Source organism: Theropithecus gelada, chromosome 20, assembly GCF_003255815.1.
Source record: "Theropithecus gelada isolate Dixy chromosome 20, Tgel_1.0, whole genome shotgun sequence".
NCBI classification, from domain to species: domain Eukaryota; kingdom Metazoa; phylum Chordata; class Mammalia; order Primates; family Cercopithecidae; genus Theropithecus; species Theropithecus gelada.
This window is the reverse complement of record NC_037688.1, coordinates 15435487-15461266: the sequence shown is the minus strand read 5'-3', so window position 1 is coordinate 15461266 and position 25780 is coordinate 15435487. Positions and strand designations below refer to the sequence as shown.

Here is a 25780-nt window from a genome sequence, read left to right as displayed (position 1 = left end):
CCCAGGAGGGAGGAGGAGACTCCGCGGCCCTCCCTCGGCCCCTCCAGCGGCGGTCGCCGCTTCACTGTGCCCGCTCCACCCTGCCGCGGCGGCTCGGACAGCCGGAGCCCGCAGGTCTCGGCCCGAGGTGAGTGGGGGCGGCAGGCGGGGGGCGGCACGCCACAGCGGCCCGGGAACTTGCTCCAGGCCGCGCGCTTTCCGCGGGAAAGAAGGGGTTAAGTTGTGGGGCGTGCTGTAGGAGCAGACACAGTCGGGGCGCCCGCGGCAACCCCCGAACTCAGAGCAGAACTTTCTAGACCCCTCCCCGGACTCCCTCACCCCCTGGAACCCCAGGTCTCCAGTGGGGAGGGGCCGCGGGGAGATGGGGGAGGGGAGGCGCCTCCGGAATGCCGCGGCCCGGGCCGGACGGGAGGGGGCGGCGGGCGGGGACGGAATTTGGAACTCTCCCGGGGGACCCAACGTGGTCGCCATGGCGAATGCGGGATGGACGGGCGGCACTGGCCAATCAGAACACGGCGCTCTGCCCAGAGCCGCGGCGGCTGCCAATGGGGGCCTTGCGGTGGGGTGGGCGGGACCGCGCCGCACGGGCCGGGAACCCCCTCCACCCTCCGCCCGCCGCTAGGGGGAGCCGGGCGGCTAGCAGGGCGGGCAGCCTAGGAGGGGGCGACTAAGTGAGGAGTAAGACGACCCAGGGCTGGGGCTTCAGTTTCTCTACCTTAGATGGGGGTGGTGTCTACCTCCCCACCCCCGCTCTGCCAGGGCTTTTGTGGGGGTTGGATTGATTTGGGTTAGCGAAGTCTGCTCACCTGTTAGAGCGTTCAGGAATCTTTTTAGTGCCTCTCCCCATCCTGTAGGTAGGGAAACTGAGGCCCAGAGAGGGCAGAGACTTGCACATATCACACAGCATATCAGTGACGGAGCTGGGACTAGTGGGATGTCTGCTGTACAAGAGTGACAAGTTCACGGTGTTGCCGAGAGGGGTGGGGCTGGGGTCGGGGTTGGCTCCCATGAAGGTTCACGCCGCCATCCCAGCTGTGAGTATCCACTTCGCCTGGTGCCTGCTGACCCCATCGTGTAGGTGCTCTGTGTAGGTGGGCACTGTGCCCCTCATCGTGTAGGACCCACATCGTGTAGGTGGGCACTGTGCCCCTCAGGTGGTCAAGACCCAGAAGAGGAAGCATCCCATCTCCAGCTCCCTACCCTGGCCTTTCTGCTGGTCTACGGTGTGGACACAGACACGTAGCTGTACCTCTGGGCCTCAGTTGGTCCATCTGTAAAGAAAGGAGTTCAAATCAGTGATCCAGGCTGTCTCTGTAGCTCCTCAGTCTAAGATAGGGGTACCTGGGAACAGACCAGGGGTGCCTACCCCCGGGCTCAGGTCCAGCCTGGAGGCCTAGCCTCCATCCCTTCCCTCCCCGCCAGCCAGCTCCCCCAAGAGGTCCTATAGCTGGAGCCTGGGCAGCAGGTCACAGGGACAGGTGCCCGCAGTCTGTGGGCTGACCAGCCTTGGGCCCTGCACTTATTCAATCAGGCTGTCCTCTGTGGTTTCCCACTGGGCTCTGCTTTCTGTCCGCAGCCAGGCCTGTGGCCATGGGCTTGTCCCAGGGCCCTACCTGAAAGGCTCTGGGAGGATCTACAGGGTTTCAGACCTGGGGGAAGGGGTTGGGCCACTGGGCTCCCCATCCCTTCAGCTGGCCCCTGTCCAGGCCTTGGCATTACTCATTCTTCTCACTGGATATGGAGAGACCCATCCAAACATTCTGAGGACAAAACACAACATTGTTTCCCTCTGGGTCAATTAGGCTTCCCCAGGTAAAAGGTGGGACAGCTGACCTGGCCGTGAGACGACCTCTTACTCCGACCATGGCCACAGACAGGCTCAGATACCTACCTGTCTCAGAGCCTGGCCACAGACTGACTCCTGATCCTTAGGATGACTCAACCTTCCCAAACTCTGCATGGTCACAAGAGTACCCCTAAGAGTGGTACCACCTTCTTAGGGGTACCTTCCATCCATCACGCATCTGCTGTATGCTGGGCCCTGTGCTGATGCCCTCACTTGTGGACTTCAGAGTGAAGCCTTTGCTGTAGAACAGGGAGGTGCCTGGTGCTTTGGCAGCATACTCTGTGCAGAGGTTAGAGAAGGCTTCCCAGGGGAGGGGACGCTGGAGGTGGGTTTTGAAGGATGTGTAGGAGTTTGCTGATGAAGGAAGGAGAGATATTCCAGACAAGTCCACAAGCAACAGCAACCACTGGTCACTTTCTGTGGGCAGGGCTGATGAGGGCCTAGCCTGGAGCAAGTGTCAGACCAAAATATTCCTGTTTCTGTCCTGGAGTGAGCTACCAGTGAGCACAGCTGTGGGGCTGGGGTTCAGGAGCCCTGGTTTCTACTCAGCTCTGCTGCCCAGCTAAGGGGATGTAAGGTCATAATTCAGTCTTCTGCTCTCCAGCCCACCAGCTAGCATTAATCAGTATCTGTGGGGCCTGTCCTAGAAGCTCTAAGTGGCACGAGTGTCCCATCTGGATGGGGGAAGCCTGTACTGCCAGGAGACAGCAGCTTGCCCGGCCTGGCTGTGGGAGGTTGTAGGGCTGTGCTCCCCAGGTTGGGGGGTGGTTGGGGAGATCAAGGCATTTCCTGGAGTTGGTGGCAGCTGAACTTGCAGATGGGTGGGGGTTCTGGAGTCTGGGACAGGGGCATTTGGAATACAAACCCAGAGATTTAAAGCAGTAACAGACCCGTCTCGCTGTTGGGAGGCAGGACAAGAGAGGGTGGGATAGGAAAGGCTCCCTGGGGCCTGTGGTGGCTGGTCCCACCGTGACCTGCCCCTTGGTGGGGCAGTGATGCCAAGGGAACAGGAGGCCCCACCCCACACACATACACACCTCATGGGAAGAGGGCACTGAGCCTGCTGGAAGGGGTGGGCAGGGCAGCTGGGGCATCTCCATGACTGTGGGCCATGCTCTGCGCTGCTGCTGCCCCTCAGTGAGTGTGTGCGTTACTGGGGCTGTGTGTGAGTGTGAGTGTGCACGTGTTACTGGGGCTGCATGTGAGTGTGTGCATTACCGGGGCTATGTGTGTGTGAGCGTGCAGGTTACTGGGGCTGTGAGTGCGGGTCCCTGGGGCCATGTGTGAGTGTGTGCGTTACTGGGGCTGTATGTGAGTGTGTGTCCCCAGGGCTGTGCTGTATGAGTGGGGAGGGATGGGGAGAGGTGTTGCTAGGCAGGGTCTGGCTGCCCTTGGGTCTATGTGGGAGTGCGGGATTCCTGGTGTGCTGGGGGTGGGGTGGGCTTCTCCAGAAAACTCTTGAGGACCCTGACCCCACCCCTTCCCACACACCCGCTCCAGGGGACCCTGGGCCTGAAGTACAAAGGTGGGAGTGCTGTTGCAAAACCTCCCTGCCCTGCTGTGCCCCTTTCTCCTCCTTCCTCCTAGGAGGGGCCTGGCCAGGACGCTGGGAAGGAGAACAAGCTGAGTCTGGATCCCCCATCTCTGCCTTTAGCATGGGTGCCTGGAAGCCATTAGGGGCCTGGGTGGTGCCTGCCCTGGCCCTGCGCAACAGGCTTGGATTCCTGGAAGGAGCCGGTGGCCCTCTCCGGGCCAAGCCCTGTGCCAGGCCTGGCAGCTCCCAGAGGCAGGGAGGATGTGGCAATGACCCCCTCCCTGCCAGGCTCCTAGTTCAGGGGCTGCGGGAAGGGCCCAGCCAACAGGGCCCAGGCCCCCATACCCAGCACAGCTGCTGGCTGGCACTCGGGTTTCCTGCCTCCTCCTCCTCCTCCCTTCCCCCGCAGGCTCTCACATTGTTTTTCTTTTCCAAGAGCTTCTCTATGTGGAGCTAGGCCAGGAAAATGAGGAGTGTGTGTGTCTGCGTGTGTGTGTGTGTGTGTGTATCTACTTCTCCTGGGGATGAGCATGTCTCCTTGCATGTCCTTGTAGCTGTGTGTCACTGTGCTGGCATGTGTGTGTCTTCAGGTGTGTCTGTGTCTACAGGCGAATGTCTCTCCATGCACCCGTGTAGTTGTGTGTGCCTGTTGGTCCATCTGAGCATATGTGTATCTGCCCCTGGGTGTTCGCATCTGTGCATGGGATTGCATGTCTGTGTGTGCACAGATGTTTGTGAACACACACGGGCATCAAGGCCAGCGAGCTCACTGCACAGGTAGAGAGACTGAGTCACAGAGGCACAGGCTGCTAGGGATCTCCCAGGGTGTCAGTGCCTGGATCTGTATGGCTGTATCTGGGTGTGTGACACAGATGTTATCAGGGTCAGGATGTACACGTTGTGTTTATGGAACTGTGGGTAGTAAGAAAGCAACGCGAAATACTCAAATACCCCAAACGATTAAAATGCAAATTCTCAGCTCCACACCTACCAAACATGACTCTCTTCGGTATGGGGCCAAGTGTCCGGGTGAATCTGAAGGATACCCTGATGAAGAAGCAGTGGTCTCTCTCACACGTCCTCCCTTCTACACATGGGGAAACTGAAGCCCAGAAAGGGACAGTGGCTTACATGAGGTTGGTGTCAGAGCTGGGCCTAGACCTCATGCATGGTAAAGGCAGACAGACAATAAACGAACAGCAAATGGCCTAGAGAAATGCAGTGGGGTCGCTGAGCAGCACGGAGGAACCTTGACAAAAGGTCATGAATTTTTAAAAATACTGCTCCACGTGGTGGTGTAAACCTCCAATGCCCGGCTCCACAGTTGAAGGTAAGAGCGGGCAAAGCAGTGGAGGGAACAGGGTTGGCGTTTGCCGGGACAGTCCACAACAGAAGGGGCCTAGGGCATGGAGGGTGCTGGCAAGGGAGAGATTAGGAGCACCGAAGGTGAGCTGGGAAGGAGAGGGACATGGGGGGTGGGCAGTGCAGTGGTGGGATCAGTGGCTTGTGGCTCCTTGCTGGGATTGGAGAGTATTTGGAGTTGAGTCCTAGAGGGAGTAACCTTAGAATTGAGGCTAGGGAGGAATCAGTATTGGTAATGACACAAGGGGTGGCCACCAGAGTGGTCAGGTTCTTAAAAGCAACTCTGGCTGTTGCTTTTGAGAACGGATTTGAAGGAGGCAAAAGTGCATGATGGGCAGGGAGGTGGGTGTGGGTACTGTTGCCCAGGTGAGTGAAGGTGGTGTGGACCCTGACAGGTTAGTGACTGTGGACAAAGAAGGTGGATGGAAGGTAGATGCAAGGCAGACAGACTGACAAGGTTTGGCGGTGGGTGGGGGAGGAGAGAAGGCAGATTTCAGGGGCCCCCACAGCTGGAAGGAGTGAGGAAGTGCCTTCTCTGGGAGGAGCACCCAGAAGGAGCTGGTCATGGGGGGAATGGAGGCAGCAAGTTCCATTTTGACCAAGACGAGCCTGAGTCGTCTATCAGGCATCTGGATGGAGGTATGGCAGGCTCTGAGGGCAACCTGGGCTGGAGAGAGACTTGGGGTTGAGGGTTGAGGACATAGCAAGATGGCTCGGGCAGGGATAGCGTGAGAGGAGAAGGGGGCCCAGGGCTGGATGACAGCAGCACTCGAGGGTTAAGCCCAGGGGGTCCACCTGGGAGGCTGACAAGCAGCTAGAGAGGAGGGGAAACCTGGAGAGGAAGACGTGGAAGAAGTGAGGCAGGGAAGCAGGTGGCATGGTAGGTCCACAGGGGACACCGTCACAGGGGCCTGGAAACCAGCCTGCCATAGGTGGCTGGGTGGCAGAGCACCAAGATGGAGTGGAGACAGTAAGTGTGGACCACTTTGGAAGGGCCTTAAAAGGAAGGAGCCAGGGGAGGGGAGAAGAAGGTGCCAGGAGACACTTCAGCAGGGGTAAGGCCCCTGGAGAGGATGTCACTGGCTAGGGTGGGACAGGCAGGAGGGGGCCTTCGGCTCAAGGAGAACCCCTCTGTCCTCTTAGGGGCAGAGAGGAGGGGGCCGTGGGGCTTGACAGCTTCCTTTTTCACTGCAAACCCTGACATTAGATCATCTGCCAAGAATGAGGTGGGTTAGAGATTGGAAGAGGGTGGAGAGGGGACACAGAAGGCTGCCAGGCAGCCTTGGGGACAGCCAGTGCTGAGAGTCCCACCGACAGTGCACTGATCACTCAGAAAGGGTGAGTCTTAGGGGCAGGCGTGAAGATCTGTGGACCAGGGCTCTCTGCCTAATGGGGATGGAAAGGTGTGATGTCCCAAGGGGCTATTGGTGGGTGGCAGTCAGCAGAGGCCACAATGGAGGGAGACTGGGTCAGACTGGGGACAGAGAAGGACATGCCTCTCATTTATTTTAAGGCAGAGGCATGGCCCATAAATGGCAGAGCCCATTGCTGGGCGATGGGGAGGCTGAAGTGAGACACAGAGAACAAGAGAGATGTTTGCAGTGAGTCAGGGTGTCAGGGAGGGGTGGTTCCGGCAGAGAAGGGGAGGGAACATCCTGCTGTACTCTCAGAAGCCCCTGCCATCTGAGGACTGGTTTATTTCCATCATCATCCCCAGCGCATGCATTCATTCAGCAAATCCTTACTAGAGTTTGCATTTGGACTCATAGATACCATAAATGGAGGTAATCATTTTCCTCACCTCCACTCTTTAAGGAATAAATGAGATCGTTCACCTAAAGCCCTGGGCATAATGCCTGGCTTGTGGCCTGCCCTCCACAAATATCATTGTCATCATGTGTTGGGACTAAAACAGTGGCCACGACCCAGTCCCGGACCACAGCAAACTCTCACAGCCTTGGGTTAAGGGTACAGAGCAGACACATAAAGGACAGGGTAAGTTAGTGCAGTGATGGAGACACATAAGGGGCTGACAGACCTGGCCTGAGGTGCTCCAGGAGGGCTTCCAGGAGGAGGTGATATCTCAGAAGAATTTTAAAGATAAGAAGTTAGCCCAGTGCAGGAAGAGGCAGGGAGCGGACTCCTGGCACCAGCCCAGTGCCCCTGCGTGGGTGCCGTGCGGAAGTGGGACAGTAGTATAGTATAAGCCATCGAGATGGGACCTGGATGATAAAGAACAGATCAAGGTTTCAGATCAGCGCCGCTAGGTGAAGGGATTGGAATGGGAGTCTGGAGGCCACTGAGGAGGCTTTTGCGGGCCCTTGCTCCACCAATCCTGCCTCACTGGGACGCTCCTGGAACAGAACTCACTCCTCCCACCTTGGCCGTTCTGTTCTCTCCGCCTGGCCCTTAGCGCGGCTGATCTTCCAGACTGACGGTGGTCAGTCCAATAACGGTTGCGTTCTCCCGCAGGTCCGAGGAGGCGTCCTCCGCCCTGTGGCCTGGAGAGAAACGGGGCGCGGCGCCATCATGCACAGTGGTATCGCGTCCGCCGCGCGTCCCCGGAGCCGCCCCTGAGCCCGGCCGCCAGTTCGAGCCCAGGGCCCGCCCGGCCGCACCATGAGCCACGGGCCCAGCCCCCGGCTGGCCGAATCCCCGCAGCTGTCCAAGGGTAGCCTCCTGACCATCCTGGGCAGCCCGTCGCCGGAGCGCATGGGGCCTGCCGACTCCCTGCCGCCCACGCCGCCCAGCGGCACGCCCTCGCCCGGGCCGCCCCCCGCGCTGCCCCTGCCCCCCGCGCCCGCGCTGCTGGCCGACGGCGACTGGGAGAGCCGCGAGGAGCTGCGGCTGCGGGAGCTGGAGGAGGCGCGGGCGCGGGCGGCGCAGATGGAGAAGACCATGCGCTGGTGGTCGGACTGCACTGCCAATTGGCGCGAGAAGTGGAGCAAGGTGCGCGCTGAGCGCAACCGCGCGCGCGAGGAGGTGCGCCAGCTGCGCCAGCGCCTGGACGCGCTCACCAAAGAGCTGGCGGGCGCACGGCGCGAGCGCCAGGAGGCACAGGGCGAGTGCGAGGCACGGGGCCGCGAGCTGGCGCGGCTGAGGGGCGCCCGGGGCGTAGCCGACCAGATGCGCGAAGGCCCCGAGCCGGAGGCGGAGCGCGAGCCAGTGCGTGACGTCGGATCCGAGAGGCCGCCGAGCAGCCAGGTGCGCGGCGCGGGCGCGGCGTTCGCGCCCCAGTGTCGAAGTGGGCGGGGCCGATTGGCCTGAGCTGCTGGGCTCAGAAACAAGCTAGTAAAGGCCTGGCCTCCTGGAGGTTTCACTTCTCCAGGTCGGGTTCTACTCTTGTGGGGCCTCACATCATCTTCCTTCCGGAGACCTCAGGGTGGAGAATCCCAAGTTCTGTGATACCTCCACTCCCACACCTGATAAGTCAACAGAACCAAGGAATCATCCCCTTTGAGCAGCAGAGGGATCCAGCAGCTTGCATGGAAGTTAGCTGATTCGTAGCAGAGCTGAATCCATTGATTCAATCAGAGCTGAGCGGTGGGGGAAATCAGGGCACTGGGATCACAGAGGAGGTCCCTGACGCAGGCTTCACAGAAGCTTTCCTGGAAGAGGGCACATTCAAGCTGAGACTAGAATGATAAGTAGGAATTAGCTGTGAAAAGTGCCAGGAGGGCAGGACGACGTGACTCGTACCTGGAGTACCAGCTACTTGGGAGGCTGTGACTGTGACAGGAGGATCCCTTGAACCCAGGAGGTCGAGGTTGCAGTGAAATATGATTATACTGCTGCAGTGGGCACCCTCTCCTGAGCCAGCAGGCCTGTTACCAGAAAACCACCTAGGGGCAGGGTCCTAGCTCAGCTCCCCAGCTCTGTCCCCAGCTCAGTCCCTGGACAGGCCAACTCTTCCAGATAAGACTGCCCCCTGCTCTCTCCTGCCCAGCCCCCTCCACCCCATAGGCTAGCTCAGGCACTGCTGCCTCCTGTGGCTGAAGTCCCCTCTTCCCTGGGGCGACCTGGTGTTTGGAGGTGGTGTTCACTGTGCACAATGCTGTTCCTCTCCTATCCTTGTTCCAGTTGTCCGTCACAGGCCAGAGGGCTGTGGGCAGTCGCAGGAGCCCTAGGCTTGCAGTCTGAGTTTGTCCTCCAGCCCAGCCTCTTCATGCTGTGGCCCAGAACAAGTCCTGTCTCTCCCTGTTCCCCATTCGTAAAACGGGGCTTTGAACCAGTTGCCACCCCCACCTGGATAATCTGAGATACAGAAGAGTACCTCTCACTCCTCAGGGAGTCCTCAGGGCCACCACTCCAGTCCAGCTAGAGAAACCGAGGGCCGGGCCAGGAAGAGGTTGGCCTGGACTCATCTGGAAAGGCTGTGGGAGAAGCTGGAACAGGGGCTGTGGTCCTTGTGGGTTTGTGTCGGAGACAGGGGATGGCAGGGGCAGAGAAGAAGGGGAGGATGGCAAGGAGGAAGGGGTCTCGGCCCTGGGTTCGTAATTTCTCACTGCTTCCTGTCTGAGAGCTGGCTCTTCTCACAGGCACTGCTTGCCCATGTCACCAGTCTCCCCATGCCTTACTGTTTGCCCCTAAAAAAACAGGATCTTAGAGCTGGAATTCCTTTGGAAGGAATCTAGGCTTAAGCCATTACAGGAATTCCTGCTTCACCATTTGTTCCCATCAGTGCCCCACTATAGGTTTGCATACTTCCAGTGACAGGGAGCTCACCACCTCTCCTGGGGAATCTTCTAGGATACAGGGAACCATGGCGGCTGACACTGTAGCTCCAGGAGGTGAAGGGGGAGGCCCAGAGCAGGGCGTGTCTTCCTTCTCCAGAGCTGGAGAGGCAGGCAGCAGAAGAGGAAACTGAGGCCCAAAGACACTGTGTGACTTGCCCAAGATTACCCATCAAGCTGATCTCAGACCCAGGGCCTGGCTTGGCGGCCACTGCTCCAGCCTCCACCTTGGTCCCCGCAGGAACTGGAGCTGGTGGAAAGCCTGCTGAAGAGCATGCCGGAAGAGTCTGAGGACTGCTGGGAGGCACGCAGCGTGGGGGCCGGGGGCCCGCGGGGCAGCTCAGGCCGCCAGGAGCGGAGCCGGCTGCCCTGGGAGGACACAGCTACCATGGAGGAGGAGGCCTCCAAGTTGACTGCCCTGCGGCTACGACTGGATGAGTCCCAGAAGGTGCTGCTCAAGGAGCGAGAGTGAGTCGTGGGAGGCAGGAGGGGGCAGGGGCAGGGCCAGGTGAGCACCCTCAGAATGACAGAACTTTAGACTCACGAAGATGACAGGTAGTGTTTAGGCTGTGTCTTGGAACTGTAGAGCAGTGGTGTTCCACCCGAGAACTCAATGCAAGTTTTTATTTCTTCATTCAAATAATACGTTACTGGGCACCTGTTCTGGACCAGGCACTGTGCTCAGCCCTGAGGATACAGCCCTAAATAAGACAGAAGCCCTTGCCTTCCTGAAACTTACTTTCTAGCTGGGGGAGAGGGCTGTGGGCAGGGTAAAAGCAGGAATGGAGACCGGGAAGTTGGTAGGTTGCAGCTGGGACCTTGGTTTTGTACCTGTGAGTTTGAGATGGCAGGGAGGCAGCTGGGGAAGTGAATGAGTCTAGAGTTCATGAGACGGTCCTGTGCTGGAGGTAAAAATGCAAGAGTCACCAGTGAAGAAATGATATTGAAAGCCATGAGCTGGGCCGGGTGCGGTGGCTCACGCCTGTAATCCCAGCACTTTGGGAGGCTGAAGTGGGCAGATCACTTGAGGTCAGGAGTTTGAGACCCACCTGACCAACATGGTGAAACCCCATCTCTACTAAAAATGCAAAAGTTAGCCAGGCATGGTGGCAGGTACCTGTAATACCAGCTACTCAGGAGGCTGAGGCAGAAGAATTGCTTGAAGCCGGGAGGTGGAGGTTGCAGTGAGCCAGAATTGCGCCACCGCACTCCAGCCTGGGCGACAGAGCAAGATTCTGTATATTAAAAAAAACAAAAAAAAAAAACCATGAGCCTGGCCAAGGGCCAAGGAGTGAGTATGGATAGGGAAGAGGTCAGAGGATCCAGCCCTGAAGTGCGAAGTTTAGAGGTCTGTTAGAGGAAAGGGAAACAGCAGAGGAGACAAGAGAAGGAAGCCGGGCTGGGGAAGGGGAACCACAAGAAACAGTTTCCCGGAGGACAGAGTGATCAGTAAGAACAGGGCTGAGCCCTGACCATTGGATTTAGAATGTGGAGGTAACCAGTGACCTTGATCAGGGCAGTTTAGAGGGCATGAGCTTGATGATAATGAATATTCTGCAGTTTTTCTGTCCAGAAATTAAATACATCAATAGCATAACCTATCTACATACCCCTTTTTTAAAAAAATCAATATAATGGCCAGATGCAGTGACTCATGCCTGTAATCTTAGCACTTTGGGATTCCAAGGCAGGAGAATTGCTTGAGACCAGCCTGGGCCACACAGCAAGACCCTGTCTCTACAAAAAAAGACAGAGCCTTACTCTGTCGCCCAGGCTGGAGTACAGTAGCACAGTCTCGGCTCACTGGAACCTCTGCCTCCCATGTTCAAGTGATTCTCTTGCCTCAGCCTCCCGAGTAACTGGGATTACAGGCATGTGCCACCAGACCTGGCTAATTTTTGTATTTTTAGTAGAGACAGAGTTTTAGCATGTTGGCCAGGCTGGTCTCGAACTCCTGACCTCAGGTAATCCACCCACCTCAGCTTCCCATAGTGCTGGGAATACAGGCATGAGCCTTTGTGCCCAGCCTACAAAAAAAAAAATAGCTGGGAATAGTGCTGTGCCACTGTAGTCCCAGCTACTTGGAAGGCTGAGGCGGGAGGATGGCTCGAGCCCAGGAGATCGAGGCTGAGGGAGCTATGATTGTATGATTGCACCAGTACCCTCCAGCCCAGGTGACAGAGAGAGACACTGTCTCAAAAAAAAAATCAGTATAATGCCTCTGTGAAGATGTAGGCAGAGATCAGGATGATGCTTCTGTGGACATCGTTGCATCTTTGGTCAAGGAATACCAAAGATGGCCAGCAAACTGCCAGAAGCTGGGGGAGACGCATGGAACAGATTCTTTCTCGCAGCCCTCAGAGAACCAGCCCTGCCAACAATTAGATCTTGGACTTCTAGCCTCTAGAAATATGAGAGAATAAATTTTGACTGTTTAAGCCAAACAAGCAAAAAAATCAACCTAGTGCACTAACTGAAATATAAAGTAGAAGTGAAAGTAACTTTTTTTTTTTTTTGGAGACAGAGTCTCACTCTGTTGCCCAGGCTGGAGTACGGTGGCGCTATCTCGGCTCACTACAATCTCTGTCTCCCTGGTTCAAGCAATTCTCATGCGTCAGCCTCCTGAGTAGCTAGGACTATAGGCACACACCACCATGCCCAGCTAATTTTTTGTATTTTTAGTAGAGACAGGGTTTCACCTTGTTGCCCAGGCTGCTCTTGAACTCCTGAGCTCAGGCAGTCCACCTGCCTTGGCCTCCCAAAGTGCCAGGATTACAGTATGAGTCACTGCACCCAGCCTGAAAGTAACTTAAAATACACATGTTGTGATATGGAAGGGCTTGGGCTAGCTCCTCCAGAAGAAATGATGAAGTGGTCAGAGTGGGTGCCTTTAAACGGGATGATAGTGACGATAGTTACAACAGCAAACACGTAGCACATGCTCCGAGTCAGGTGCTGTGTTGAAGGCTTACATGTATCTGCACATTTAAGTCACCTTGCAGGACAGCTACAAAGGCGGCTCATGCAGATGTGCAGAGTTAGCAACTCAAAGACACAAGTAGTGTCACTGTGATGATGAGGTTTCTTGAGAGATGAACAACCTTTGGTAAAGTTCTTTTTTTTTTTTTTTTTTTTTTTNCCACGCCCGGCTAGTTTTTTGTATCTTTTAGTAGAGACGGGGTTTCGTCGTGTTAGCCAGGATGGTCTCGATCGCCTGACCTCGTGATCCGCCCGTCTCGGCCTCCCAAAGTGCTGGGATTACAGGCTTGAGCCACCGCGCCCGGCCCCTTTGGTAAAGTTCTGAACAAAGAAAAGTGCAGCCAGGGCCGGGCGCGGTGGCTCACGCCTGTAATCCCTGCACTTTGGGAGGCCGAGGGGGGCGGATCACGAGGTCAGGAGATCGAGACCATCCTGGCTAACACGGCGAAACCCCGTCTCTACTAAAATACAAAAAATTAGCCGGGCGCGGTGGTGGGCGCCTGTAGTCCCAGCTACTCGGGAGGCTGAGGCAGGAGAATGGCGCGAACCCGGGAGGCGGAGCTTGCAGTGAGCCGAGATCGTGCCACTGCACTCCAGCCTGGGCGAGGGAGTGAAGACTCCGCCTCAAAAAGAAAAAAAGAAATGTGCAGCCAGGCACAGTGGCTCATGCCTGTAATCCCAGTACTTTGGGAGCTCGAGGTGGCACGATCGCTTGAGCCCCGGAGTTCACGGTTGCAGTGAGCTGTGAACAGACAGGAACAGGGTGGTCTTTCACAGATGAACCTGGGGCAGAGCCGGAGGGAGGTACTTGCCCAGACATGCCCAGTGCTCTGGAGCCTTGACCCCCTCCCCACAGTATGAGCTGGGCACTTGCCCTCTGGTAGGGAGTGCGGTTCCAGGGAGTGAGCTGTGATCTGCGCTCCAGTCTCTGGAATGCAGAGCCAGATCCTGTCTCTAAAAACAAAGAAAAGTGCAGTCTTCCCTCAGTTTATACAGTGATTCCATTCCTAGAAAATTCAGTGTATGTTAGTATAAACATTACTTTCTGTTTCGATGTAAATCAGAGGCTCTAGGCTCAGCTCATCTCCACCCCGAGCAATGTCCAGTGGGCTGTGCATGCATTCAGTAGGATGCAGCATGCATCCTGATGGGCAGAATGCCCAGGGCATTGCAGGGAGTCAGGCACCCTGGCCCCTGCCCACTAAATGACCCCTAATCACTGGGATAGCCAAAAATGTCCCTTTGGGTTTTCAACCTGCCTCCTACAGGGTGACGTCCCCTCTGGGAACCCCATGTTGGAGGCGTGGAGTTTTCCACTCTCAGAGAGAGAGGCCAGTGTGGTGTGGGGTTATGAAGGGCAGCGTGCTGGAAGGTGATGCTGAGCTCAGCCATTGGTGAGCACCTACTCTGCCAGGGCCAGGCATCAGGCTTGTTACCTACAGTGCCTCATTCAAGATCAAGGCAGGGTGGCGGTTATGGGAGGATGTAGGGATCCCACACAGTGACGATGGCAAGAGAGGACCCTCTCTCCGGGTCACTGGACAGTGTTTTCCAGCGTTTCTATTTGCAGAACGGTGTGTTCAGACCAAGCCTTGCAGGGAACATAGTCTACGAAACAGACAGGAGCGGGTTGGTCTTTGACAGCTCTTTGAGAAGAACAAGGTGGGGCAAGGAGTGGAGTGGTCAGTGCTGGGGCTGCCACCTCCTGGAGCCATTTTCAGATGAGCCTGGAGTACAGCAGGAGAGAGGTTCTTGCCCGGGGATGCTCAGTGCGCTGGAACCCCAACCACCTCCCCGCAATGTGAGCAGGGCACTTGCACTTGGATAGGGAATGCAGTTCCAGGAGAACTGCAAAGCCAGGGTGCTTGTAGCCACGTAGGGTGCCTGGGCCTGAATACCAAGGCAAGGATTTTGGACTTGGGCTCAACAAGTGCAGAGGGTACACGGCAGGGCCACCTTTGGTGAGGACTCCAAGCAGAGGGCCTCGGTGGGCTCACCCCTGTGTCTGTCCCTTCCCTAGGGATAAACTGGCATTGAGCAGGAACATTGAGAAGCTAGAGGGGGAGCTCAGCCAGTGGAAGATCAAGTATGAGGAGCTGAGCAAGACCAAGCAGGAGATGCTCAAGCAGGTGAGTCTTGGAGACCAGAGGGGCTTCCTGGAGATGGCAGGATCACACTGTTGAATTTCAGTAGTGGAAATAGAAGAGAGAATTCATTCATTAATTCATCTGACCATCTGACAGTCGTTCCTTTTTTTTTTTTTTTTTTTTTTGAGACAGAGTCTTACTCTGTCGCCTAGGCTAGAGTGCAGTGGTGTGATCTCAGCTCACTGCAACCTCCACCTCCCAGGTTCAAGTGATTCTCATGCCTCAGCTTCCCAAATAGCTGGGATTACAGGCGCCCACAACCACGCCCGGCTAATTTTTGTATTTTTAGTAGACAGGGTTTCACCATGTTGGCCAGGCTGGTCTCAAACTCCTGAACCCAAGTGATCCTTCTGCCTCAGCCTCCAAAGTGCTGGGATTACAGGTGTGAGCCACCATGCCTGGCCTTATTTATTTATTTATTTATTTAATTCTGAGTTGTTCTGAGTGTTGGGTAGGCACGGTCCCTGCCTTCAGGAGCTCACTTTGTGGGGGCTGTGGGCAGGGGAGACCGACAGTCACCAGGCAGATTCGTGAGTTATGAGAGAGTCAAAACAGAATGAGAGAGATGGGGTGGTAAGTCAGGAAAGGCCTAAGAAGGTGGCATTTGAGGCAAGACCTAAAGGGGCTAGAAGAGGCTGTCCTTGAGAAGATACAGGGGAGAGTGTTCCTGGCAGAAGGCACAGCGATGCCAAAGTCCTGAGGCAGGAACAAGCCCAGCACGTGCGGGAAACAGGGAGGGCCAAGTGTCTGGAGAGCAGGAAGTGAGAGGCGAGGCCGCAGGAGGGGACCTTGTAGACCAAGATGAAGAGGAGGAGTCTGGATGTGGCGTTCATTGGGATCCTATCTGTACTAGGTGTCACTGAAGCCTCATGGCAGTCCAGGGAGCTGGGTCCTCATGTCCCCACCTTACGGATGGGGAAACTGAGGCTACAGAGAAGGGAATCCACCACTGCAGGTGTCGGGGCTCAGAGCAGGCTGAGCTGCCACGACTGCCTCCTGTGCAGGCCTCAGTGGCCACCAGAGGGCGCAGCCACCCACGGAACGCCGCACTGGATCAGTCGGTTTCTAGCAGCTGGAAGGATCACAGACCTTTAGAGTCTGAACTGTCCTGGAGGTGACCGAGACTAGTCTTACATGAGAATCTCTTAGGAAATCTCCTAAAATACAGATTCCCAGACCTCACCTCCACCTTCCTGAATCAGCACCTTTCAGGCTTGGGTCCAGGACCCTGTTTTGTATTCTTTCCAAATTATGAAGTATAATCATTTGAAGAAAAGCAAAGGAAACACAAATGTACAATTTAGTAGAAAATTATAAAGGTTCTCTTTTGTATGTGGCGTTTCTCCCTCAACACTGTGTGTTGAAAACTCATCCATGTGTTGCAGGGAGCAGCAGTTTGTTGGGGTTTGCTGTATACCACAAGAAATGTTATTGTCTTAAATGCATGCCAAGCAATTCTGATGCATCTGTGTGCAGAGCAGTGTTGGAATCAGTCACTATACACTGAGGGCAGCCCTGTGCCCAGGCCATACAACGACACAAAGGGGGACAGACACAGAAGCTCCCCATCCTCCCAGGCTAGCTTTCCAGTGGGGAGTGGGATGAGGAGGCCCCTCCTCCAAGCCAGGTGGACAGAGGAGGCATCCCTAAGGAGGGGACCTTTAGGTCAAGGCCTGAGAGTAAGAAAAATCAGTCCTATGAAGTGTCTCAGAAAGAATGTTCCACGCATGTGCAAAGGCCCTGTGGTGGGCAGGAACTTGGTGTGTCTGAGGAGTAGAAAGGAGTCCATGGTGCCTGGAGTACAGTGAACTAAGGGGAGAATGGTGGGTAGGCACCCAATCGTGCAGGGCTTTGTGAGTGTAGAGAGGAGCTGGACTTTACCCTAAGGCACCTGGGAGCCATCAGAGGCTTCCTGGGAGGAGGGTGGTATGATTGCATTCATCTTTGTTAAAAGCTCCCTCTGGGCTGCTGTTGTGGAAAATGGGTTGACGGAGAAGGGCCAGGAGTAGACACTGGGAGGCTAGACAGTAATGAGGAAGAGAGACATTGGGAGGAGCGGAAGTGGTCAGATTTGAGGTCTGTTTGGAATACCTGGTGCCTGCCCCATTTGGGTGCTGCCTCAGGCTCTGCGCTGAGCACTCCTGCACTGGTACCTACCCCTGGAGCTGGTTCCAGGCTGTATCCTGGTGGTTCTCATGACCAGGTGGGGCCTTATCCTTGCAGCTCAGCATCCTGAAGGAGGCGCACCAGGATGAGCTGGGCCGCATGTCTGAGGACCTGGAGGATGAGCTCGGTGCACGCTCCAGCATGGACCGGAAGATGGCCGAGCTGAGGGGCGAGGTGAGGCCATGGATGGGACCCAGGAGGACGTGGGTTTAGGGGTCCTGGGGCCCTGCCTCCATCAGCGGGTCACTGGGAAAAGGGCAGGGGCCAGGCCTATGCTCTGAGGGGGACCAGCCACATCCAGGGGTGTCCTGATCTGCAGGAGGCAGGCCTCTCTCCCATACAGAGGCCAGAAGCGCTCTCACATCCTGTACACCATGAAATGAGCCCAGCTTAATTATAGCCAGTGCAGCTGGATCTGCTTCCTGGAGCCAAAAATGGCTCCAGGAGGTGGTGGGGGCGTCCAGCTCAGGCCCTGCATGCCCCCTCCCCTGGGAGTCCTCACTCTGCCCTGCCCTGCTGCAGATGGAGCGGCTGCAGGCCGAAAATGCCGCGGAGTGGGGCCGCCGGGAGCGGCTAGAGACAGAGAAACTGGGCCTTGAACGGGAGAACAAGAAGCTGCGGGCACAGGTCGGGGACCTGGAGGAGGCGCTGGCCCGGCGGCGGCGGCAGACAGCCAGTGCACTGGACTGTGACCTGAGGGCCAGCCAGGCCGCGCTCTTCGAGAAGAACAAGGTGGGGCAAGGAGTGGAGTGGCCAGTGCTGGGGCCGCCACCTCCCAGAGCGTAGCCTCCCTACTGTGTGTCAGGCCTGGTGATAATTATGGTAGCTGCATGTATTGAGCACCTTGTGTGCTAGACCAGTTGGTAATTATAGTAGCCACATTCATTGAGCACTTACTGTGTGCCAGGCTCCACTCTAGGTGCCAGGGACACAGCACTGAGCAGACAGATGTGGCCTCCCCTCTTCCCCTCATGGAGCTGAAGGCTCACTTGGGGGATGTGCACGTGGCTCTCTCTGTCACACAGATTCATGCCAATCACACAGCTTCATGGTCACCAGCAAGAAGAGGGGATACCAGGAGACCTGGCTTAGGCCCACGGTCCTGGAAATGTCTCCTGGAGGCAGTGAATTTTAAACTGAGTTCTCAGCTGGGCGCAGTGGCACACACCTGTAATCTCAGCACTTTGGGAGGCTGGGGCGGGCGGATCACCTGAGGTCAGCAGTTTGGGACCAGTCTGGCTAACATGGCGAAACCCCATCTCTACTAAAAATACAAAAATTAGCCGAGCATTGTGGTGGGCGCCTGTAATCCCAGCTACTTGGGTGGCTGAGGCAGGAGAATCGCTTGAAACCGGGAGGCGGAGGTTGCACTGAGCTGAGATTGCACCACTGCACCCCAGCCTGGGTGACAGAGAGAAACTCTGTCTCAAAAAAAGAATAATAAATAAATAAACTGAGTTCTCTAGGAAAAGCAGCTGTTGACTGGTAGTGTGTGGATTTAGGGGAGGGGATGGAGAGAAGTTAGGACTAACATGAATAAACGTCCGTGGTGAAAGAGACACAGAGCTTTGGAGGAACAAGGCCAGTGTGCTGGAGGGGAGTGAACGGGGGGATGTGGTAGGTGAGGCAGGAGTGGTGGGCCTCCTCGAGAGAGTTTAAAGCAGGAGGAAAATGTGAGCAGGCTGTGTGGACAGAGGATGGGAATACAGGCTGGGGGGAAGCTGTTGACATTCTCTGGACAGCAAGAGAGGGAGGAGACCTGGACCAGGTTGCAGTCGGTAGAGATGGAACAAAAAGGATGGACTCGAGACTTTCAGGCAATGCCTATTCCTATTTTACAGATATGGAAACTGAGGCTTGGAGAACTCACAGAGCTCCAGAGTGGACACCTCTTTTGCTGGCTGCCCTTCCTCTCCCCAACCACTCTGGGCTCTGAGACACCCACCTACTCCCCAGCCTAGCTCATTCCGAACCCAGGTCTTTCAATGCCATGTATATGCCCCTGAAGACTCCAGACCTCATCCTTCCCCAGAAACCCCGATTCTGCTTCAGCAGCTCCAGGGCAGATCCAGTAGCATCTGAAAGTTACACATCCAAACTGGAGCCACAGGTTCCACCCACCCAGCCCTCTCACCTCCCTAGAAGGCACCTCCAGCCTCTGGCTTCTCAGCCAAGCCTCTAATGCTGATATTTCAGACAGCAGATGGAGAGATTCTGGGAAGGAGAGACACCCAGCATCCCTAGAACTGCCTGACCTCATGGGACTCCCTGGCATGGCGCCCAGGCTGATACTGATCCCCCCTCCCTCCCACCCCATCCCTGTGCCCTGCAGGAGCTGGCAGACTTGAAGCATGTGCATGGCAAGCTGAAGAAGCAGTTCCAGGAGAAGGTGGCAGAGCTGGCACATGCCAACCGGCGGGTGGAGCAGCACGAGGCCGAGGTGAAGAAGCTGCGGCTGCGGGTGGAGGAGCTCAAGAAGGAGCTGGCCCAGGCTGAGGATGAGGTGACGACCACAGAGGGGCAGGGGCAGCCACAGACCTCAGCCAGGGAGGAGTGGGGGCCGCAGGGCCCTCCTGGCCTCTCCATTCTCAGCCCCTGGTGCCTGGCACAAGCCTGGCTCTCAGGAGGTGCCCAGGGTAGAGTGGGTAGGTGTGTGATGAATGGATGGCAGGATAGACATGTGGGTGGGAAGATGGGAAGAAAAATGAACAGAAGACAAGATGGATGTGTGCATGGATGAACCGATAGATGAAGGAATGAGTGGATGGAGGAATGGGAGAGAGAGGCAGGGCGGGCGGATGGATGGGTGGTTCCAATGGATGTATGAACAGATGATGGCTGGATGGGTAGACAGTGGACAAACGGATGGACAGCTGACTGGGTCAGTGGGTGGAAGAAAGAATGGAGAGGGAGAAAGGCCAGGTTGACGGGAAGATAGGTGTGTCCGGGAAAGCAGGAAGGCATGGCTAGGCATGCTGGATGGGCAGCCGATTAGATGAATGGATGGGGAGTGATGGGTGACTGTCTCCATGGGCAGATGAATATCTCCCTGGACGAATGGTCAGATGGACAGACTGATGGGGACAGAAGGATAGGAGGTGGATGGCTGCATCAGTAGTGCAGGGCTTGGGAGGATGGGTAGATGTGCAAGAGGAGGCAAAGGGGATGGAGAGGAACCGAAGCGATGCTTTTCTGGAAGAGGTAAACCTTAGCCTAGGCCTCAAGGAGCAAACACTCTGGGAGGAGCACCTTCCCAGGGAACAGCGGTGGGAGTGGTTGTCCCTGGGCGGGTGGCCAGCCTTGCCCAGCCCTGGGTGACCCTCATGCTCTCGGCCCTGCTCACCCCCCCGCAGCTGGACGAGGCCCACAACCAGGCACGTAAGCTGCAGCGGTCGCTGGACGAGCAGACGGAGCAGAGTGAGAACCTGCAAGTGCAACTGGAGCACCTGCAGTCCAGGTGGGCCCCGGGCAGGGAGCAAAAACAGGGCAGAGACTTCCAGCCAGGGAACCCTCCAGTCAGGGATGGAGCCCAAACCAAGGCTGGAGGGGGAGACGGAGAAGGAAGAGGTCCAGGTGCCTGGAGCCAAAATCCTTTCCCCTCCGGGCAGGAAGGGCCAGAGCCAGGAAAGCAGGGCAGGGGGTGCAGGAAGTCAGGCCAGCTGCAGGCCCTGGAATTGTCTCCTCTAGTGGGAGGGCTGGTGGGCGGAGTGAGGGCCGGAAGGGCGGGCTGGAGAGGTCAGGCCCAAGGCGGGGGTGGGGGGGACAGTGGGTGGGGCCAGCAGGGCTCCAGAGTCGTGGACAAGAAGAATAAGCAGTCCTCAGGGTTACTGGGCCCAGGTGACACCAGGACATCAGGGATCTGAGAGACTGGCAAGCAGGGAATCGTGGAGGGACTCCAGGCCTGGATCCCCTCCACTGCCAACAGGCCCCACCCAGCACGCTCTGCCTCCCTCCCCCAGCCCTGTCTCCTTCCCAGCACTCTGCGAATCACAGAGCCAGGTGATATCAGAAAACTTCAGTCCAGGTCCCTCCCACTTCACAGCTGGGAGGCCCAAGGAGCATTGGAGCCACAGCATTGACCTGTGCCGGATCACAGAATTGACCGGTGCCGGGCCCTGAGAATGCATTTACTTGCATTCTCTTCTTTCGTGGAATAGAGGGTGCCCGGTTCTGCAGCCAGACTGCCTGAATGGTGTGAAGCCTGGCTCAGCATTAGCAGCTGTGTGGCCTTGGGACACTTATTTAACCTCTCTGTGTCAGTTTCTTCATCTGTAAAATGGGGATGGTGATAGTTCTTACCTCTTGATTGTTGTGAGCATTAAATGAGCTGATCCATTCTTATGAAAGTACCTGGGCCGGGCGCGGTGGCTCAAGCCTGTAATCCCAGCACTTTGGGAGGCCGAGACGGGTGGATCACGAGGTCAGGAGATCGAGACCATCCTGGCTAACATGGTGAAACCCCGTCTCTACTAAGAAATACAAAAAACTAGCCGGGCGAGGTGGCGGGCGCCTGTAGTCCCAGCTACTCGGGAGGCTGAGGCCGGAGAATGGCGTGAACCCGGGAGGCGGAGCTTGCAGTGAGCTGAGATCCGGCCACTGCACTCTAGCCTGGGCTACAGAGCGAGACTCCGTCTCAAAAAAAAAAAAAAAAAAAAAAAAAAAAAGAAAGTACCTGGAGGCGAGGCATGGTAGCTCACACCTGTAATCCCAATACTTTGAGAGGCCAGGGCAAGAGGATTGCTTGAGACTAGGAGTTCGAGACCCCTGGGCAACATAGCAAGACCCCATGTCTACAAAAAAATACAAAACTTACCACGCATGGTGGTGTGTGCCTGTAGTTCCGCCTACTTGGGAGACCGAGGCAGGAGGATCACTTGAGCTTAGGAGTTCATAGCTGTAGTGAGCTGTGATGACACCACTGCACTCCAACCTGGGAGACAGAGTGAGATCCTGTCAGAAAGAAAGAGAGAAAGAGACAAAGAGAGAGAGAGGGAGAGAGAGGGAGGGAGGCGGGGAGAGAGAGAGAGACAGAGAGACAGAGAGAAAGGAAAACACCTGGCACATAATAAATGCTGAGTAATTGTCAGCAGCTGCTGCTATTACTACTATTACTACTACTGCTGGGGAGGGGCTTATATTTGGGTTACATATTGTGCTTCAGCATCACACCGCTTCTATGAGAGAAAGGAAAGATGTTTTTTCCTAGGGGGCTGGCAGATGAGGAAACTAAGGCCCAAGAGGGTAAGTCTTTCCATGGCCACACAGTTCGTGGGTGGCCAGGCAGAATCACCCCTGGCCATCAACCATCCAAGCCCTTATTTACTGAGCATTTACTATATGCTGCTGTTTGCTGAGATCTTGTGGCTTAGAGTATGGGCTGCAGAGACCTAACAGCCGTTGTCCCATGGTAAACTGAGCCTCGATTTCCCCACCCGCCTGGGATGATGCCCATAAAGTGTTGTGCAGGGACCCAGGCATGGGTCCAAGTCAGGACCCATGCCTGGCTGGCTCTGCCCACTCTGACCCCGCAGGACACACCCTTCAAAAGCCCACTTAGCCTTGGGGCTTTCCCGCAGTCTGGGTCACATTGTTCAAGAGCCATAAACTCCAGAAGTGGGCAGGCAGGCTCTGCTGGGCCTCTCAAGTGCTTCCATCCGGAAGGGTGGGGCCACCCAGGACCGCTGTGTCGTTTTATTTTCCAACTTTTTGTGCTTTAATGTTCCGGGGACAGCTCACTAAATCACTGTGCAGTAATGGAGGCCCCCGCCTGTGCCCCTCCCTTGCATGTTAATAATTCATGCCTTCCAGTAAGATGCAGCCGGGGTGGCCACTTTGCTGGAGGGTGGGGGGAGGGATCGGCATTTCCTTTTGCTCATAAATTTTGACTTTAGGAATTTTAATGTGAGGAAGAACTGGGGCTGAGCCCTTTCTCACTGACACTGGGAATGTAGAGGGCTCAGCCCACCGCCACCGTCGCCACCACCCAACTCTGCTGCCTGTGCTCTGAGAGCCAGGCTTGGGTTCAAATCCTGCAGCATGACCTTGAGCCAACTCCTTCACTTCTCTAACCGCCCAGCTGCTCTGGCACCACCCACTTCAGTTCAGAGCTCTGCCCCACTCCCCACCATCTGTGTGACTTTGAGCGAATGACTTCACCTTTCTGTGCCTCGGTTTCCTTGCTTATAAAATGGGGGTGATAATGGCACCTCTATCATATAAGGAGATTACAGGAGATGAGACAGCAGGGAAAGCGCCAGGGAAGGCTTAACTGCTGCTTCACCAGCTGCAGCCACCTTATTGGAGGACTGCCGGCCAGGCTGCTCTAACCTCCCATCACCTCAACCCCGCAGGCTCCGCAGGCAGCAGCAGAACGCTCCCCTCTTCGGGAAGATCCGCAGTGCTCGCTTTGGCACCGAGGAGGCCGGGGATGGAGCCAGCGACCTGGACGAGGACGAGGACCTGCAAATCCAGGTGGCCTAGAGCTTCCTGTGGCTGGCAGGATGGGCTGCCCCACACCTGCCCAGGGTCCAGGCTAACCAGCCACTCAAACTGATGCAGCACCTAGGCTCACTCTGGGACCAGTCCCTGCCACAGCCGACTTTCTTCTCTCCCAGGGATGGTGTCAACAGTCCCACTTACAAACGCCCTGTGGAAAGGAAGCCTATGTCTCATATATATATATGTATGTATCTCCAGGAGTCTTTGGACCCATTTGGTTTTATAAATACAGGACAGCTCCAAGGCCCAGTCCAGGTGACCTCACCCACCCAGGACTTCATGCAGGGCTGGGCATGTTGGGGGAGGTTGTTGGAGCCACAGCCTGGGCTGCCCCTCTAGGCTTCGCTGTTCATCATACAATGCAGTGAACCCAGTTCTTTGTAATAAATGAAGTTCAAGTTCTTGGGGCATCTGAAAGTGTGGCGGATGTGGGCGGGGGGGGTGTGGGGGACGGCATCGGCCTGCACCTGACACTGAACCAGAGCTCAGGAATGTCAAGTAACTTAATAAATGAGTGAATGTGAAGAAGAAAGAATGAATGAATGAATGAGGCCAGGCACGGTGGCTCACACCTGTAATCCCAGCACTTTGGAGTCCAAGGCAGGTAAATCACTTGAGCCCTGGAGTTCGAGACCAGCCTGGGCAACATGGCCAAACCGTGTCTTTACTAAAAACACAAAAATGAAACACACACACACACACACGAGCCAGGCGTGGTGGCGGTCGCCTGTAATCTCAGCTACTCAGGAGGCTGAGGCAGGAGAATCGCTTGAAGCCAGGAGGTGGAGGTTGCAGTGAGCCGAGATCACACCATTGCACTCCAGTCTAGGCAACAGAGCAAGACTCGGTCTCAAAAACCCCGCAAAGAATGAATAAACGAACATCTGAGCTGCTGAGCAGTCTGGTATCCACTCCTATGGTGAGGAGGAAGAAAGTATAGTGCGTGTCTACTCTAGAGACTTCAGTTCCGGCACCCGATGGATTCATGTCTCTGCCCCTTATTAGCTGTGCAACCTCTGGGAAGTTACTTGCCCTCTCTGAGCCTCAGTTTTTTCATTTGTAAGATGCCTCAGAGCTGTCACAAGAATTAGATAGGTTAACCCAGAGCTCAGTAAAGGTTAGCTATATTAAATACCTAAAGGTTTTCCCTGGAGAGGAGGAATTTGCCAGATGGGCGCAGGGGATGAAGTTCAGGTGATTGATGGAAGTTTACCTAGAGGTAGGTGTGGACACAGTAAATAACAAACCCTTTTCTTTTTTTCCCCAGCCCTGCCCTAGGTAGCGAAATTACAGGCGGTTTTATTTTTGGTATTTAATTTCTACACCTTCCATAACCAGCAGATTTATGTTAAATCTGATGGAAACAGTGATTACAAACACGGTAGCAGGTCAGGCGTGGTGGTTCACGCCTGTAATCCTAGCACTTTGAGAGGCTGAGGCAGGTGGATCACCTGAGGTCAGGAGTTCAAGACCAGCCTGGCCAACATGGTGAAACCCCGTCGCTACTAAAAATACAAAAATTAGTCAGGCATGGTGGCAGGCGCCTATAATCCCAGCTACTTGGGAAGCTGAGGCAGGATAATCACTTGAACTCGGGAGGCAGAGTTTGCAGTGAGCTGAGATTGCACCACTGCACTCCAGCCTGAGCAACAGAGCAAGCCTCCATCTCAAAAAGAAAGAAACACAGTAGTATACACTTTGGATCTTTCACAGTCTAGGTGGCTTTCAGGGCATCTGCTCTTTGGACAGGACCCTTTAGTTAAATTCTCAGTACCCGGGCCTGCTTTCTGCAGAAGGAAGCATTGCCAGAATTATTCTAGCATAAAGAAGGTGGTGAGCTCCCTGTGTTTAGGGGTGTGCACGGAGAGGCTAGGGCTCCAGCCTGGCACCAAAGAGGAGTTAAATTCAGATGATTAAGGGGCTGCCTTCTCGGGGTAGGAGAGCTGCACTAAATGATTTTCTTTCTTGGCGTGGCCTAGTTAAGAGGGAGCCCTGAGGCCACAGTGCTCAGAGCACCAGGGACACCTGGTGCTGGGCCTCAGGGTCACCAGGAGACCTGGGGACTGCGAAGAGGGGAGAGGCAGACCCAGGAGCCCAGCTGGGCGCTAATAAATACGGGCACTGAAAAATTGTCCGTTGCCAAGACTAAATGAATTATGTTAGCGAGGTGGTTTGCTGCCATGGCAAAGAGGCCCCTGGGCTCTGAGGGGGATGGAGGGGCTGAGTGAGACAACCATGGGGACTCCCCGTTTGTGGCCAGTGGAAAGTCAGCGCCAGTGGAAAACAGGGCTTTGGGAAGAAGGTCATTTCCTGCCAGGGATCTGTCTGCTTTCTCTCCCAAATAGGAAGTTGGTCCCAGAAAAGGCTGAAAGTTCTGCCCTTTGACCCTGAAGAGCTAGGAGTCAGGAGCCAGGCCCTCACTGACACTAGCTCTAAGAGCCACCTCCGGCTGGACCTGTTGGACCTGCCATTCCCAGACACAGAGCAGACCCCGTCTGGCGCGGCCAGGCTCCCC

At 55.9% G+C, this 25780-nt stretch overlaps 1 protein-coding gene across 1 annotated transcript; it reads left to right on the top strand.

Moving 5' to 3' along the window:
• CCDC102A (coiled-coil domain containing 102A) lies at positions 1 to 23793 on the top strand. Its single transcript, XM_025370621.1, has 9 exons — positions 1 to 127; positions 7215 to 7946; positions 9717 to 9943; positions 14475 to 14583; positions 16825 to 16941; positions 17290 to 17499; positions 19100 to 19270; positions 20121 to 20224; positions 23118 to 23793. The coding sequence occupies exons 2-9, from the start codon at positions 7362 to 7364 to the stop codon at positions 23245 to 23247; spliced, it is 1653 nt and encodes a 550-aa protein (XP_025226406.1). The 5' UTR covers positions 1 to 127; positions 7215 to 7361; the 3' UTR covers positions 23248 to 23793.
• Positions 23794 to 25780: the final 1987 nt, after the last annotated feature.

Excerpts from the sequence above, each read along its gene's own strand:
- CCDC102A (XM_025370621.1), top strand. The coding sequence starts at position 7,362 with ATGAGCCACGGGCCCAGCCCCCGGCTGGCCGAATCCCCGCAGCTGTCC. Across the intron at positions 14,584-16,824 it reads AGCAGGAGATGCTCAAGCAG|CTCAGCATCCTGAAGGAGGC; the intron begins GTGAGTCTTGGA and ends TTATCCTTGCAG. Across the intron at positions 16,942-17,289 it reads TGGCCGAGCTGAGGGGCGAG|ATGGAGCGGCTGCAGGCCGA; the intron begins GTGAGGCCATGG and ends GCCCTGCTGCAG.